General features: G+C 42.5%; 2 protein-coding genes across 6 annotated transcripts; one reads left to right on the top strand and one right to left on the bottom strand.

Annotated features, from left to right (window-relative positions):
- The first annotated feature begins 238 nt into the window (after positions 1-238).
- On the top strand, positions 239-7303 carry dlgap5 (discs, large (Drosophila) homolog-associated protein 5). 3 transcript variants are annotated; one of them, XM_039787287.1, is made up of 19 exons: positions 239-367; positions 1499-1743; positions 1828-2015; positions 2496-2576; positions 2679-2718; positions 2809-2889; positions 3016-3108; positions 3428-3502; positions 3599-3633; positions 3844-4082; positions 4311-4466; positions 4588-4676; positions 4783-4943; positions 5043-5150; positions 5262-5469; positions 5585-6219; positions 6362-6527; positions 6863-6930; positions 7057-7303. In XM_039787287.1, the coding sequence occupies exons 2-19, from the start codon at positions 1509-1511 to the stop codon at positions 7159-7161; spliced, it is 2763 nt and encodes a 920-aa protein (XP_039643221.1). In that variant the 5' UTR covers positions 239-367; positions 1499-1508; the 3' UTR covers positions 7162-7303. The 3 variants fall into 3 exon arrangements, with proteins under 3 accessions (XP_039643221.1, XP_039643220.1, XP_039643222.1); XM_039787286.1 differs by having other exon boundaries at positions 5573-6219; XM_039787288.1 differs by lacking the exon at positions 6863-6930 and having other exon boundaries at positions 5573-6219.
- A 68-nt stretch (positions 7304-7371) lies between these two features.
- Positions 7372-15384, bottom strand: rsph10b (radial spoke head 10 homolog B). 3 transcript variants are annotated; one of them, XM_039787290.1, is made up of 19 exons: positions 15085-15384; positions 14910-14985; positions 14078-14146; positions 13738-13911; positions 13579-13664; positions 13384-13504; positions 13108-13284; positions 12388-12493; positions 12188-12279; positions 11897-12086; positions 11663-11771; positions 11259-11338; positions 10811-10959; positions 10490-10594; positions 10100-10348; positions 9886-9945; positions 9646-9736; positions 8691-8795; positions 7372-8163 (listed from the first exon to the last, which is right to left on the bottom strand). In XM_039787290.1, exons 1-19 carry the CDS (start codon positions 15300-15302, stop codon positions 7946-7948), a joined length of 2475 nt encoding a protein of 824 aa, XP_039643224.1. In that variant the 5' UTR covers positions 15303-15384; the 3' UTR covers positions 7372-7945. The 3 variants fall into 3 exon arrangements, with proteins under 3 accessions (XP_039643224.1, XP_039643226.1, XP_039643225.1); XM_039787292.1 differs by lacking the exon at positions 8691-8795; XM_039787291.1 differs by lacking the exon at positions 14078-14146.
- Between the last annotated feature and the right edge of the window lie 73 nt (positions 15385-15457).

Genomic DNA, 15457 nt, shown 5'->3' with positions numbered 1-15457 from the left:
CACTACTACTACTACAGACCAAATAGTTTTAATTTCTATATAAATAGCGTCCCGTCTGACAGATTAATTTACAGACATAAAGTTAACACTCCAGACCAATGGGTGGCATCAAATCTTACAGTTGTTACCATACCAAAAAAAAAATAAGAATCTGACGAAGAAGACGAAGAACCAATCAACACTCACCGTTCCAGTCTGATTTGCAGCCAATCAGCGTCACTTCAGAATTTCAAAAGCTCACCCGCCATGATTGTTGTGTTTTTCAGGCTGGGCTGAGCCATTCTCGCTGAGCCGTTGTGCATTTTTGTTACTGCGTAGCCAGAAGAGAAAGTTTGTTTTTATAAGCGTTTTGTCAGAAAAGAGCAAGGTAAGATGCATGTGTTATTATATATTATCTGAAAAGACAATTTAGATTTTTTTGTTGCTAACTGAACAGGTAACTTAGTTAATGTAGTTCGAGGCTTCCTCCTGCTTCATGATCAGTCGATGCGTTGGCGGTAGCTTAGCTAGCTAGCTAGCTAGCTAACTGACGTTATCTCTTTAACGGTAACTTTAAATCTTTGGCTAACGGGTTAACATTACGTTTTTTCACTAATTCAACTTATTGTCGTTTTCACGGACTGTATTGATAAGGACAGCTAACATGTAACTAGCTAGCGGTTAACGTTAACCTGGCTAACGTAAAGTAAGCATAACCTTAGCTCAACTTAACGTAAGCTGACTTTAGGTGATCTGGATATTTGACTATCGTTAAACGTTTGTATTATTGCTGATAGGGGGATTGCTTGATTATGGTAAACCCTAATTGGCATTTGCCATAAACGTTATGACAAAGTAATTTAGAAAAAAATATATAATAGTCAGTTAATATAGCTCTGTATTTCTTTTATTTACAAGATTATATCCACATATCCCAGTTAAGTTGTTAGAGCTGACTACAGTTAAAATCAGATATTTAAGTTGTTGTTTTATTTTTTTTTGTTTTTTTTTTTATTTAGACCCTGTAACTCATATTTCATAACAAATATATTTGTGCCAGTTGGCATTACTACTAACGTATAGGATTCATCTCAATACCTCCTAATAGCTGTCATATTCAGTGTGTCCCTATAATAAGTAGGTGTGGGAATCACCAGAGGCGTCACGATACGATATTATTGCGATTTTAAACATATTGCATATTCTGCGATATATTGCAATGCATTACCTATTTCCCAATTTCAAATGATTTCCCCCAAAGGATAATTTTGTCTGTTTTTATCTAAAATGATACATTTCTCTCGGTTCATCTCACTTCAATTTTATTGCTGCAAAATGGGATTGTCAAGCAGACTGACCAACACGTAGCTATATCATAAAAGATTGATACTTGGCATCTGTGTATCGATACAGTATTGCCTAGAAAAATATTGCGATACTATGCTGTATCTTTTTATTTTTTTTATTCCCTTTTTTTCACCCCTAATAATAAGCCATTTTCTGTTCCTCTTCGCTCCAGGTACCTGAAGATGGATTCTCGATTTTCTCACCTGCGCCAGCGGGACACCAGTGTGTCCATGCTGAGGGTAAAAATGTCCCGTAGGAGGTCTCAGTCCCAGAAGGAGAATCGAGAACGGGCCGTGAACACACGCAGGCAGCTGGCCAAGCTGCAAGAGCTGGAAATGTCTTCCCTGGATGCCTCCATCATGGCCAACATGTCAACCATTCAGGAAAAGACACTGAACAATGCAAAATCTGCTAAAAGTACAGCTTCCTTTTCCAACACATCTACAACTCAAACCTAATAACAATGAGGCACCCATAGCACTAACTCTATTTTCTTCACAGGCGTGGCTGTGGAAGAGAGGTTGAAACAGCTTGATCGCTGGAAAGAGCGTAAGGCTCTTGAGAAGGAGAAAGAAAAGAGAGAGAGGGAGCGTAAAGGGGTATTTAAGACGGGCATGTTTCATCCAAAGGACACCCTTACCATTCCCTCTCTGCCTGTGGTCCCAGCTGCTTTAACCAGAGCTAAGGAGGTGAGGACTCAATAGAGCAGGGGTCACCAACACGGTGCCCGCGGGCACCAGTTAGCCCCCAAGGACCACATGAGTAGCCCTCAGGCCTGTTCTAAAAATAAAAATTGAATATTGATATGTTTCCCACCTTGTTAAGTCATTGTTGATAATTGATTGATAATTATAACATGATCAGTGTCTTCACATAGAGTATTAATAATCATATATATATATAACTAAAGACAAACTGAGCAAATTTGTTATTTCAGAAGAGTGTATCAAACTGGTAGCCCTTCGTATGACTCAATACCCATGAAGTAGCTCTCAAGTTTCAAAAAGGTTGACCCCTGCATTAGAGTATACACTGTTTACTGTAAATATCTACCCCACTGCTTTTATTCTTATTGAATATGATGGTATGAGTTATAACAGGATAGCTCTTTGTGGCAGTTGTAATGATGTAATGACTCAATGATCGTGTCATTTCTGCTTGTCCTTCAGACAAAAGTAAACACAGCTCCATCTCAGAATGCCAGGGTCACGCGTTCGATGAAGGAGCAGCAGCAGCAGCAAGTCCAGAGGGTACTACTTTCTTTAAGATATCCGTCTCATATGTTCTCATTAACTTCCATAACCTAATATGCACTTTGTTCCACCGCTTTTCTTTTGCCAACATTTCTACAGACTGTGAAGGCGCAGGATCCAAATACTGCGGCAAAGAAAGGTAAATAAATTGAATGTCCTGTATTTTAACAGAAGCATACAGTCTTCTGTAACCTGGCGTATTTTAGGTCTGACCTTTTCACTCCTATAGCTCAGCCTCCTGTGGAGAGATCAACCAGGACCAGGGTCAAGCCTGCACCTGCACCAGGTTCTTTTAACCATGTTCGTCAAGGTAAAGTAATACAAGAAAACAAATCTTTGCGCATAACGGGACCTTTCAGACGGGCTATCATGTTGGTTTCACCCTATTGTGTTCCCTTATTTGCATCTCAATCTGTGTCATGCCATCCTACTGTAGTAGAGCCTGCCGTACGAGCTTTGTCGACAAGGTCAGCCAACAGGCCTCCAGTTACAGCAGCTCCTGTGGTGAAAGACAAGCACAAGTCTGCAGGTATACACGGAGTAAAGTTTAAAAAAAAATGTATAACTTGTGTACATCCATGTAGTTTCTGGTGCAGAACAAAAAAATGTATTGTAAAAGGAGTGCGTGAAGTCCACACAACAGCTGAATGCTCTGGAAAAATACTCTTTCTTTGAACAGTCTGAGTCAAGGCCACAGTGTAAGCAGATTTTTATTTTATTTTTTACACTTTTACTTTGGCATTAAAACTGTAAAGGCACAGAAGATGTGACCATCAAAGCAAATGGGATGAACCACTATTCTACAAAACTACTCTTTATAGCTTTAAATGCCTCTTCTTACCCCTCAGATGTAAGAACCACAAGGAGCAGAGCATTTGTCAGCCATGTGGCCCCCCCTTCCGGCCGAGAAAGGAACTTCAAAGGTATTATTAAATGTTAGAGACTGATCGGTTTTAAATTTCCAATGTGAACAGTTCTAACTTTTAACACTTTCTTTTTGTGACTCTTTCAATATGCAGCAACTGTCGCCACTATTGAGCCTGCTGTGCCCATGGTGAGCATTTCTGGGTTTTTTTTACTTAAAAAAGGCCTACCTATTTAACCAGGTAGGCCGTTGAGAACCGGTTAATTTGCAATGGTGACCTGGCCAAGAACAGCATAAGCGTGCAGGACAACATGCAGTGTTAAATCTGCATATATACCATTTTTATTTTTTTATAAACCAGTAACTTGTCAATTAGTTTATGGTTTCTTTCTTTTGTAGGAGCCTGAGATGCAGGAGACAGAGGACAAACCTCTTCCCCCAAGCCCGGCACCGTGCTCTGAAGAGGAAGGCATGGTGGTGGACCAAGCCCCGGCCGACTCTCTCCCTGCGGCGGATCCTGTTGAAGCGTCTTCGTCTTTTGCTCCAGAGGGTTTTAAATTCCAGGCTCCCACCGGTTTGTCGTCCTTCAAGTTGGAGCCTCTCACTCCTCGCTCAGCAGATGCCTTCCTTACGCCAAGGTCTGTCTTGTTTTCTTTCTTTTTTTTCTCTTTTTTTTTTTTTTTTTAAGTTTAAAACCCTGCAAACCTTTTTTTTTAATGTTTTTATTTTGTTGCATGTATGCCCAATTATGGCAGTAAATATTAAACGACAACGTACCGGACTAGATTTGTCTTTGGAGCCTCTGAGAAATGGATGATGTGGAGTGTTTCCTAGCTCAATGCCATGTTGTCATTCTTTCTACCTAGCCCCAGCTTCATTCTACCAGAGGTTCCCGCTTTCAATGGTGAGCCTCAGGCCGAGCCAAGCAAACCCTCTCCCTCCGTACCGCGTACATCTCCCACAATGGCCCCTCCGACTCCAGGCATCCCCCTGGAATCAAAGCATGACGTACTATACTTTAGGTGGCATACCTGTTTTTTTTTTTTTCCCCCTTCAAATCATTGATTTTCCATCTACTTTTTCAGTTGATTCAAAGTTTTTACAATCGTTTCTTTTTTTTTCTTTTTTTTGTATATTGTTTAGATCGGAAATTGCCAATGAGACGGACAGACTGACGACTCTGAGTGTCCACTGGGAGGCTAAAGTGGAGGATGAGTCTATCCCAGAAGAGAGTGAGTGTCATGCTGAATAAGTGACTAGATTTGGGTAGCAGAAAAATGACATTGTTCCCTAAAGTGAACAGTTGTAATTCAGTCTTTCTGGCTCTTGTCTGTTTAGTGAGAGACTGCATGCGTACTGCAGTAGGCCAGGCCAGGCTGTTGATGAAGGAGCGCTTTACGCAGTTCAGCGGTCTGGTGGACGACTGCGACCTGGGCCGAGGGGAGAGGATCATCACCTGCACGGACCTGCAGGGATTTTGGGACATGGTGTATTACCAGGTGAGTGCCCACACGAGAGGGATGACACATTGATTCAGGCACCAAACCCATAAGGAGAATGGTAATTATCTATGATCTGTACTTAATGCCATCTTTCAGGTAGAGGATGTCTACAAGAAGTTTAACACCCTCAAAGAAGCAGAGAGCCGGGGCTGGGTGGAGGAGCACAAGCCCCCACCACCACCGCGACTGAGAAAAGTAGTGAAGGTGAAGACGTGTGTATTTTGTGTGTGTATATAATATACGTGCTATGTTTAGGGGCAAAAGGTTTCATGATGTGGAGGTAAAGACAGTGTGCCTGTGCTGTGCTTTTGACAGAAACCATCAGCTGCACCTGCCAAGCCAACAGGAACTAAAGTAGCAGCCAAGTCTCGCCTAGCTGCTGTGAAAGCGGCCATGAAAGCCAGACAGCAGGCAGAGAACGCAGCAAAGGATGCTGGAAACGATCAAGCAGAGCCCCAACCCACTGACGCGGTGGTCTTTGACGGAGGCTTCTTCCAGGTGGAGAGCCCAGCCAGACCATCAGGTGAGAGGAAAATGCCTTTTTTTTAAGGCCTTTTTTTTTTTGCCCTCTGCCATCATCGTGTTTCCTTGTGTATACCCCCGCTAATAACACTGTTGTCATATAGTCTTGTCTGTAGGTTCTGCGAGGAGATCCAGCCGTCTGAGTGCTGCGGTGCAGCCTCAGGCCTCTCCCTGCTCCAGCTACCTCTCGCCTAGAAGAGTCAGTCGGCGATCCCTTGCACTGGCACAGACTCCCCTTCACGCTGTCGCCTCTCCTGCTCAGCCCGTCCACACTCCTGCCCACCTCAGTCGTGCCCTCAACCGAACCCCAGCACAAACGCCCAAGTCTCAGCGTGGCACTCCTCAGTCATCCCAGAAGCGAAAAGACCCTGTCAATGTCTCCCTTTGTTTCTCACCTGTCAAGGAAGCGCTTTCAGATGATAGCCAGCCAGAAACCGTCACCGCGCAGGAAGACGTGGCTTCTGTTCCTGAATTGAGCACGGCCACACCTGTACATTCACTTGCCTCAATTTCTGTAGTCGAGGAGCAAGACGAGCCAGCTGAAGCTGTCGATGTTGACCTCCCTCTCTCTCAAAGACTTTCCCTCTCTCCGTGCAAACCAACTCCAGCAGTGTCCCAGGCCCCTGAGGCCCCATCTCTGAGTTTCATGTTGTCGCCCTGTGTGACTCCCAGCCAGCCTTCAATCTCCTTCCCTACTGCTGTGGAGGCCCAGGAGTCTGTATGTTATACACCAGACAGCTCAGTTGTTGAGGTAATCACATTTTCAGGCTTCACTGCCTTGTTTTGTATTACAAAATCTAAGCCTTATATGTAGGATCCCGTTTTATTAAAAAACTGATCCACACAGTCTTCTCTTGCATACAATAAACATTATTATTCTCTTGTAATTTCAGGAAATTCCTGGTTTGGACTTTGAGCGTTACTTCCAGCCTTCACAGAGATGCAGCCTGTCACCACGGGAGACAGTTGCCTTAGATACGCTGTCCCCCATGGCAGCGGATGTAGAAATGGAGAGTCCCAGAGCTCAATCAGAGCCCCTGCTTACGCAGCAAGAACCAGGTATGATTGATGCCCTCGATGAGGTACGGTGCATGCACACACACGGTGTACACCGGGGCTTTATACCTTAACGACACTAATGGATGCTAAAGCTGAAGGCAGGAGTTCTTCATTGAAATTTGTTTTGAAGTTAGCAAAACTAGATTTTATATCTAAGAAATTAAGTAGTTTTAGGAGTGCATCTTTAATAAATTATCTGTCATTACTTTTTTTTTTTTAACCCAAAACTTTTAGAAAATGTTGTGATTGCCTGGTTCTAAGGGGATACCACACTGAGCTTTCTTAAACTTGTGTTTTTTAAATTGCACGTTTCACTGTCTTCACTCATTTGTTAGGCTCACTTCTCACTGTTGCCACAGCACATCCAGCGGAGCCTTCCATGTTAACGCTTCAGTCACCAAAGGTCAATGGGTTATTTTTTTTGTTTTTTCAAATATTGGCCTTTTTAAATCCACATTTAACTATTACTTGCATGTCTTTATTTAAGCCTTTTCATTGCTGAATAGATTTTCCTTTGTGCATTTTTCAGGCCCAAACAGCAGAGTCCATGCTTCTCTTCACCCCGGACCTGAAGGACCGGATACGCCAGTCTGTCTGTCCGAGTGACCTCATGGTCTTCACCCCTCCCCTCTAAAGACATTCTTTTAAATATTTTATTTTTTACATATAGTGACTACTTTTTTTACTTGGAAGGAAAAAAAAAATGTATGAGTGATTCTGACTTACTAGAAATTAGTTTCATCTTCCCAATTAAACTTCTAGTTTTAACAAGGAAATGCAGATTACTCCTTATTTTACATTGGAGCACAAACTGGCAGTGCACTCAATCCTTTTATTACTCACTGTACTTGAAGGCTTTAGGCATTTTGTTTTTATGTTTGGACTGCGTGGATAGTTCGGTACAGAACAGTTGGCTTTATCGTGTTTCTAAGCTGCATCTTGTGACATTTACCAGCCTCCTTATTCCCTGTAACCCAATACAGTACAACACTGAGCACTACACAGGTCTATGGCACATTAATATTAGTACAGAAGCAGTAGGATGACTTGGGACTTGGGTTGAAGATGGTTTACATGCAAGACGGGGATAATACTGGAATGGGAGCCGCAGGTATGGAAAGTGATAAGATGCCATCTAGTGGCTGTTTATGTAGATGCTTGGCTTTAATTTCTTACTTCAAAACTGGTCAGTCAAATCTTTAAGCCCCTACAATAGTATCCTCTGACTATTTCAACACCATAAATTCACAATACATACTATAAATGAATATTAAATTGAGTGCCGCCACTGCTGTTGTACCTGGTTAAATCCTAATGAGTAATAATACAGTACATAATAACTAAAACATTGACTACATTCATACTGCAAACTGACTCAACAAAAAGATACATTTTAGCTGAGAATGGCTACAACTGTATTATTGGCTGGTTCTTTGTTGGGCCTTGGCCAGAGCGATGCATCTCTCCGCCTCCTGGCAGAGCTTTTCCTCTTTACTGTTTTTGGATACTAGCTGGTTATGTTCAAAAGCCGGGAAGAAAAAGTGGTTAAAGAATTGATGGATCGTCTGGTTCCAGAGCTCCATGTCTTTGGCCTCCATTCCTCCGGTTAGAACGCTCTTGCCTTCACCTGTGTGCTCTAGAGGAAATATGATGCGAGAGAGAGAGATAGTCATTGCAATGAATGTCCTTTTCGTTTTCTGAAAATGGCATATGAGCTAAAGTCTTTTTCCCATATGATTTATACATAAACATACGTATGTATCAGGGATGTACTCTGACAAAAATTCTGCCTGGGACTCTAGGATGGAGCGGACCTTTTATGAGAGCATGTGAAGAGCGCACGTAGCACATTTTTTGTGGAAGTAATTTTAATGGTAGTAATACTACAAAAATGGATCAAAACAACCCAATGCGAAGTTAACCAGTGTCTTGCCTTCCTGTCAACCTTGGGGAAAAAAACACTTGAGTCAATGTTTTTGACAACCTTTTTTTCACAGTTTTTGCTTTTTCCAATGTTTTAAATTGTAAAATTTTTCTTCTACACATGTTCAGCACTTATTTCGACGTCCCATATTTTCTGATATAAAACAAAAATTGAAAACTGTTAAATTTGATCCGAAGTCAACACAAGGGTTTAAACAGCCCTGCACACTGCACTTGTACCTTTCACTGTATCTTTGCTGGTTCCTCCTGCTTCATACTCCTCCTGCCTGTTCTCCTCTGCTTCATCATTTTCCTCCTCATCACCACCACCATGACTGGACTTAACTAATAACAATAGTAATATGATGATAAACTTGAATACGTTGCATACTGTATTTACATACAAAATAAAAGACTTGTGAAAGACTAGAATTATCAAAATATTGAGTTTAGGAACTCATTGTTATAATAGCATAATAAATGCATATTCCCTCTTGACCCCGCTTTGACATAGCTAATGCACACATATTACTGCCAAACGTGCCAATAGTGCACCTGTCATGTCTCTTCTGCCGGGCTCCTGCTTCCTCAGTGCTGCTCTCCCTGACAGAGCTAACCTTGGCCTTTCCACTAAGGAACGTCAGTCAATTTAGCGCATTTTGCCGCATCCAGCTCCAACAGTTTTTTTTCTTTTTAATCTTAACTTCTCCGCGCCGCCCATTTCTCTCTTATCTCCACCACCACCACCTTTTTTTTCGTTTTGACATTTTCAGTTTTCTCTGTGTAACCAACGATTCTAAACAGTCACAGGACAGTATCTGACTGTCCCGGGACAGTCATGGGAATCACAGGACAGTGTCTGACTGTCCCGGGACAGTCGTGGGAGTCACAGGACAGTGTATAGGACAGTGTCTGACTGTCCCGGGGCACTCCTCAGGAAACTACTAATAGGACAGGACAGTTTTTGCTGCCAATGCTTCTCCAGCCAGCCCAGAGAGCCGTACTGTCACCTGTTTAATACGTCCAGGACTGTAACTGACATCTGAAATTGAAATATGACGGCCGGGATGGATTGGCCTTTCGGGAAATCTCCCGAACCTGCCGATGGCCAGTCCGCCCCTGGTATATTTCTATGTATAAGTACAGACAATACATTATTTGACCCAGAACCTAAACATAACCCAACTAAACATACCTGCTGCCTGAGGTTTCTTGTTGATTTTAGTCTTGTCGTCTTGTTGACTCTCCACCTCTTGAGCAGTGGCTAGTCCTGCTTTGTCCCTTGTCTATATGTGCAATTAAATGTTATTAAAGATTTCAGCAAAGACATAGCCAAGTCATAGCATATTTCAATACTATCAACAGCAGGGGTGTTAACAACACTCATGTCAATACTGGGTTTTGTTTGCATGCTAGATTGCCTGTTGCAACTGACCTCCATTGACTTGGAGCTGGAGATTTCAGGAGTGATGGGGGAATTCACTGGAGCTGCCACCTGGATATATATATATAAAAAAAAGTAAGTCCTTTGTTTTGTGTGTGCAGAATTTACAGTTTTATCCTTTTTCTGTAATTCCCAAAACAACTACACTCTACATAGAGTGGGTAAGGGGTGAGGAAGCCATTAGAGGCTTTAGAAAGAATCTGACCGACTGGGAAGGGCTGTTTAGAGTCTGGAAGATGTTCTCGCTGGCCTCAACCTCAGGGAGATCCCTCCTGGCTTCAGTGTCAGGGCTGGACGGTGACTGGCCCTCCTCCAGGCCTTCAGAAACAGGCTGACCCTTCACCTCCAGGTCTTCATAAACAGGCTGACCCTTCAGCTCCAGGTCTTCAGAAACAGGCTGACACTTCACCTCAGCAGAGCCCAGCAGTACCTCAAAAAACTCCAGGAATGTAATCTAAAGCAAGATTGGGAACAACAGACGTGTTGAGAGAGGGAAAGGAATACACAAAAAAAGAGTAAGTAGATGAATGCTAATCTGTCAATGGGCACTGAGAAATAATTCATTTGTCAACTGGTGTAAACACCACGGACGGACCTCCAGATCCAGACAGGAGGACAGGTTTCTGTGGTCACGGCTCTCTGCAGTGATGACCTGCAGCAATCTCGCTGTGGTCAGGTTATTGTCCAGCAGATGGAGATCCTGGCAGGGGTTACAATAAACTAATCAACACAATGTTATCATAAATGTGCTGAACGCTGGTAAAAGTTTGTTTTTTCAAGTCACTCAAAATTGAACAGCCTTCTGGTTTTGTTGTAATAACAAGCAACATAAACTGCATCCATGCCTTATGTTAAGTGGAAGAAATGAATAAGAAGTTAATATGTATGGTAATCTTCGTGTTACAGTCTGTTGTACCCTGAACATCCACAGCAGGTGTCGGCAGGTCATGGTCTGGTCCTCTCTGGGGGCTGCATTGACTTTGCAGTAAGCCTGATAGACTTCATAGCTCTTCTTTAAGTAGTTCACAGCCACAACTGCACAGTCTGGCTGCCTAAACAGGAAGCCTGGATCACAGCTATAGTTAATGAGCACAGCTATTACTGCATAATATAGACCTAAGCAAGGGTGTTGAATTAGTTTGTGTGTGTGTGTTGCCTCAGATAAAACACCCAACAATTGAGAAAGCTGAAAGCTGAAGCCCTGATAGACAGAAACTTTTTTTTCCTTCACTTTTTTGCATTGTTTTGTGCTCAATCTTATTAAATAACTAATTTGCTATCTTAATTTCCCATTGAGGCTTCATTTGCAGGTTCCTCTGTCTAATATATGTGCACATGATGTTTTAATATTATATTGATAGCACCTTTTACATTCTTAGCATTAGGAAGGATGTTGTCTGTCATCAGTTTGGAAAAGCAGGCAGCCAGAAGGTTGTTTTGTGACCTGCGAAAAGAGAAGTGATGTTTGAGCAAAATGCTACAGTCAAAATGCTAACATGCTGATGTGAAGCAGCTATAATTAGCACTGTAGTACTGGACACATAAAAATGTTGACCAGATGATGGTGCAAGATGGAAACATGAATGTGTGTACTAAATTTAATGGCAATCCATCCAGTAGCTTCAGTCTGGATCAACTGGCTGTTATTGCCAACCCGGGAACCATGCCACTAGCATGGCTAAAGGCTAGACTGTTATTCTTAGATACTTAAGAGTTCATATTTAAGAGATAGGTCATCTACTGGTGATCATCTGGAGTCATTCCTTACATCATTTCCTTATGGTAAATGTGGTAGGCCACAACCACTAGACAGCTGATGAGCCTATGCAGAAGCATGGGAGTGAAAGGAGAGTGGATCTCTGCTGTTGTGGCATCCTCTGAGACACAGAGTAAAAACATTAAGCACAAAAATACTGTAATTACCGAGGAATCAATGTCCTGTCTGGTATGTGTGAGATGTATTAAGTATGTAGGAGAGATTGTGAGTGCTAGTCTTTCTCACCTCTGATCATATGGTCTATCTGTGTCAGAGTGATGTTGTAATGGTGGATTTTACAGTCTTTGAGAAGGCGCCAGAGCTGCAGGCGGGACAGCTGGAAGATGTTATTTGAGGAGTGGGCATGGCCAAGTATTTTGTAGAAACTATAAATGGACCTCAGCTCACTGTCTTGCTTCAGCACCTCAAACTCCACCTGTTACACGTGAGCCACAGGGCAGGAGCCGGGGTGACAATAAGGACGGGGGTAAAAGAGCATATATGTTGACAATGTTGCCGTGTGAAGCGGGACCTGACCTGTTTACGCTCAGTGTCACGCTTTCTCTCAGGGATTTTCTCCAAAAGACATTCAATGTCCAAAGAGATGCATGGTTCTAAGACAGATGAACCTGTAACAAGATACAGACTTGTAAGCCATTAAGGATTTTCAACTGTAACACTGTGAATTATCTCCTTGATGGCAGACTGAACATTTTGAATTAACTGTAGGTGTTTACCAGACAGAGGAGTGGGAGCTTTGTTTCCATTCAGGTTGTGCGTCATCATCAGATCGTCCACAAACTCTCCTTCAAAAACATGCCCATCCTCAAAAGTGAATTTTCCCTATGAACCATTTAGTACAGTCACTTTTAGAAATGCTTGTAATTGCATACATGTGTATCATAGGTGAGCACTGAGTTTGAAATGAATGCCAGATCTTTCATCTTTTGCTGTTTATAATGTACTTCTAAAGCATTAAATTTGATTAAATTCCAAGCAAAGGAGCCTCCAATCTTTTTCACCCTGAATTTGAGGACATATTGTTACGACCCCACCTCTGCAGTGCAGGGGTGGTTCCTCCTGCAGGCAGAGGAGGGTCGTTAGTGATTGGAGCCACCTGGGCTCAGGGTATTTAAGCTGCTTCTAACCACTCTTCTCTCTCTCTCTGCTCCTCCAGGTATGATCCTGTTTTGTTTCTTTCTTTATAGTTTTACTTAGTTTCCACTCTGTCATTTTCACACACAGACTCACTCATCCATGCGCTTTACAGACACCTTACATTATGACATTCTCACACCTCATTCTTTTTTTCTTTGTTAAAGTTAATAATTTTGGTTTACAATAAAGTATCTTTTTGATTGGCCTATATTTGTTGTTGGTGTCCCCTCATTCTTTGCCACAGGCCATGAGCCGGTTTGTGACAATGTGTAAGAGGCAATTCTGTATCATTGATTAACCTTCCCATGTTTTTTATTCTTCCTCCATCCGTTTTCATAGATCGCACCACCAGCGTAGTAAAAGGTCCCCTGTCCGTGCCTCTGACCGTGAACGAAATCCCCTGTGTACTGATTGCTCTGGGAATACAGGGATCCATCCGCTGGCCTCGGGATCCAGACGTGTGTGCCTCGTCCATGCTGCCGGAGAAGAGAACAAAAACAGGAACAGGATAAAATGCTACTGTCCTGGAATTTGTGCGATATGGATATGTTTGTGTCAGCAGTGTGCTTTCATACCTGGACTCCATTCTGCCACATCCCAACATACTGCTGTCCCAGTTTCAGCCACCTCATCGTGCCCTCTCCATGTCTCAGGTTGTTCTTCCACTCCCCAGAGTACATATTACCAGAGGGGTAGCTGTTAAGACACAGATGTCACCTTTGGGCAGTTCAAATGCCACTCAGGCTACAGATTAGATCATCCATACATACCGTCTCACTCCCCATCCCTCTCTGTTGTTCTTCACCCAATCTCCTTTGTACCAAGAGGTCTTATCGTGGTTATAATACACTTCACCCTAACACAAAGAGAACCAGTTACAAAACAAATATCTAAAAAGGCCGTACCTGATATGAAATGGTGGATCATACCTTTCCATGCCTCTTGCCCTGATCCCACTGCCCTGTGTATGACACACCATTCTTTGCACATTTGTAGGTTCCAGTCCCATGTCGTATACCATTGTACACTTCCCCCTTATAGGAGCTGCCATCCGGCCAGGTGTAGGTACCCAGGCCCATGGGCATGTTACACACAAATTCTCCCTGTTGGATTAGAAATGTAAAACCCCTGTCAAACTCCTTATTTTAAATCTATTTCATTTGACCATACTTTTTTTTTAATTTTGTATCTATACAGGATGCATGTTTAGTAACGCTATCTACACATGGGCCAATGTAAAGCAATTTTACACACAACATTTAAGATAACCTCATATTTCAATCCGCCTGCCAGTGTGAAGACACCACATCCATCCATAAGTCCCTTGGAAAACATCCCCTTCAGAAAAACAAATGAGTGACTTTATGATATAGTTTTTTGTTTTTGTTTTTTTACCTTGGAGCATAGAATACATTTCTGGTACATTTTCAGAGAACGCACTTTAAGTCATGACAAAATGTATTCCTGTCATTGCATTACGCAAGAGCATAACAACTGACTGCATTTAAAAGCGCATTTTTCATTTAAAGGTCCCATGACATGGTGCTCTTTGGATGCTTTTATATAGGCCTTAGTGGTCCCCTAATACAGTATCTGAAGTCTCTTTCCCGAAATTCAGCCTTGGTGCAGAATTACAGCCACTAGAGACAGTCCCACAATGAGCTTTCCTTAGGATGTGCCATTTCTGGGTCTGTGGCTATTGAGGAGGAGAGAGGGGTGGCCTTGACCAACTGCCACTTTGCTCGTTTGAAAGTCATGAAGTCTCTCTCTCATGGGTGGGTCAAATTCTCAAAGCAGAGAAAGGGGAGGTAACCTTCCAGATCGGCCCATCTGAGCTTTCATTTTCTCAAAGGCAGAGCAGGATACCCAGGGCTCGGTTTACACCCATTTCTAGCCACTGGGGGACCATAGGCAGGCTGGGGGAACTCATATTAATGTTAAAAACCTCAAAGTGACATTTTCATACCATGGGACCTTTAAGTAAATGGACAATAACATGTTCAACAATAACATTATTTATAAAGTAGCCTACGCATTTACTGTATTGTAAAATCAAATATATGGGCTTTCCTCGAGGTTTCAAAATTCGTCTTTAAGTTACCTTGTACGTTTGGCCTCCTTCAAAACAAGCAACCCCTTCTCCATGAAACTGGCCTTCCCAGGTTTCCCCTTCATACCTGTCAATGAGACACCAAATGTAACAATGTTACACACGTCCCTGATATTCATTGGTATACTTAAACTAAAATTATGTAATTAATGAGTGATTTAGCTACCTCTGTACAATTAAGCTAAAAAGTGTGGGGAGTTCGTAAATGTCATCGTTCCCGGGCTGCTCCTCTTCGAGGTCCGTGTGGTTTTGTTCCACATCCGCTGAACTCACTTTTAAACTATCAGAGAAGCTCACTAACTTTCTTTTTTCGCTTTCATTCGCTGTATGTGGCTGCTCTGGATTTCCGCACATTTGCTCGTGTCCCTGTTTATCGGTTTTCATCGTTTATCTTCTTCTCTTCCCCCTGTGTAATTTTACGCCGTCTATGTATCTCTCGTGCAAGCTCCTCTCCATGGCAACGGTGAAGGATTCACAACTACGGCGTCCGTTATCAGTCAAAAAGGGTAAAACAGTGACCATCTAGTATTACTAGTGGT

This window comes from Perca fluviatilis, chromosome 21 (assembly GCF_010015445.1).
Source record: "Perca fluviatilis chromosome 21, GENO_Pfluv_1.0, whole genome shotgun sequence".
In the NCBI taxonomy this organism is placed as follows: Eukaryota; Metazoa; Chordata; class Actinopteri; order Perciformes; family Percidae; genus Perca; species Perca fluviatilis.
The sequence above is the reverse complement of the archived record's forward strand: the minus strand, read 5'-3'. Positions and strand labels throughout refer to the sequence as shown.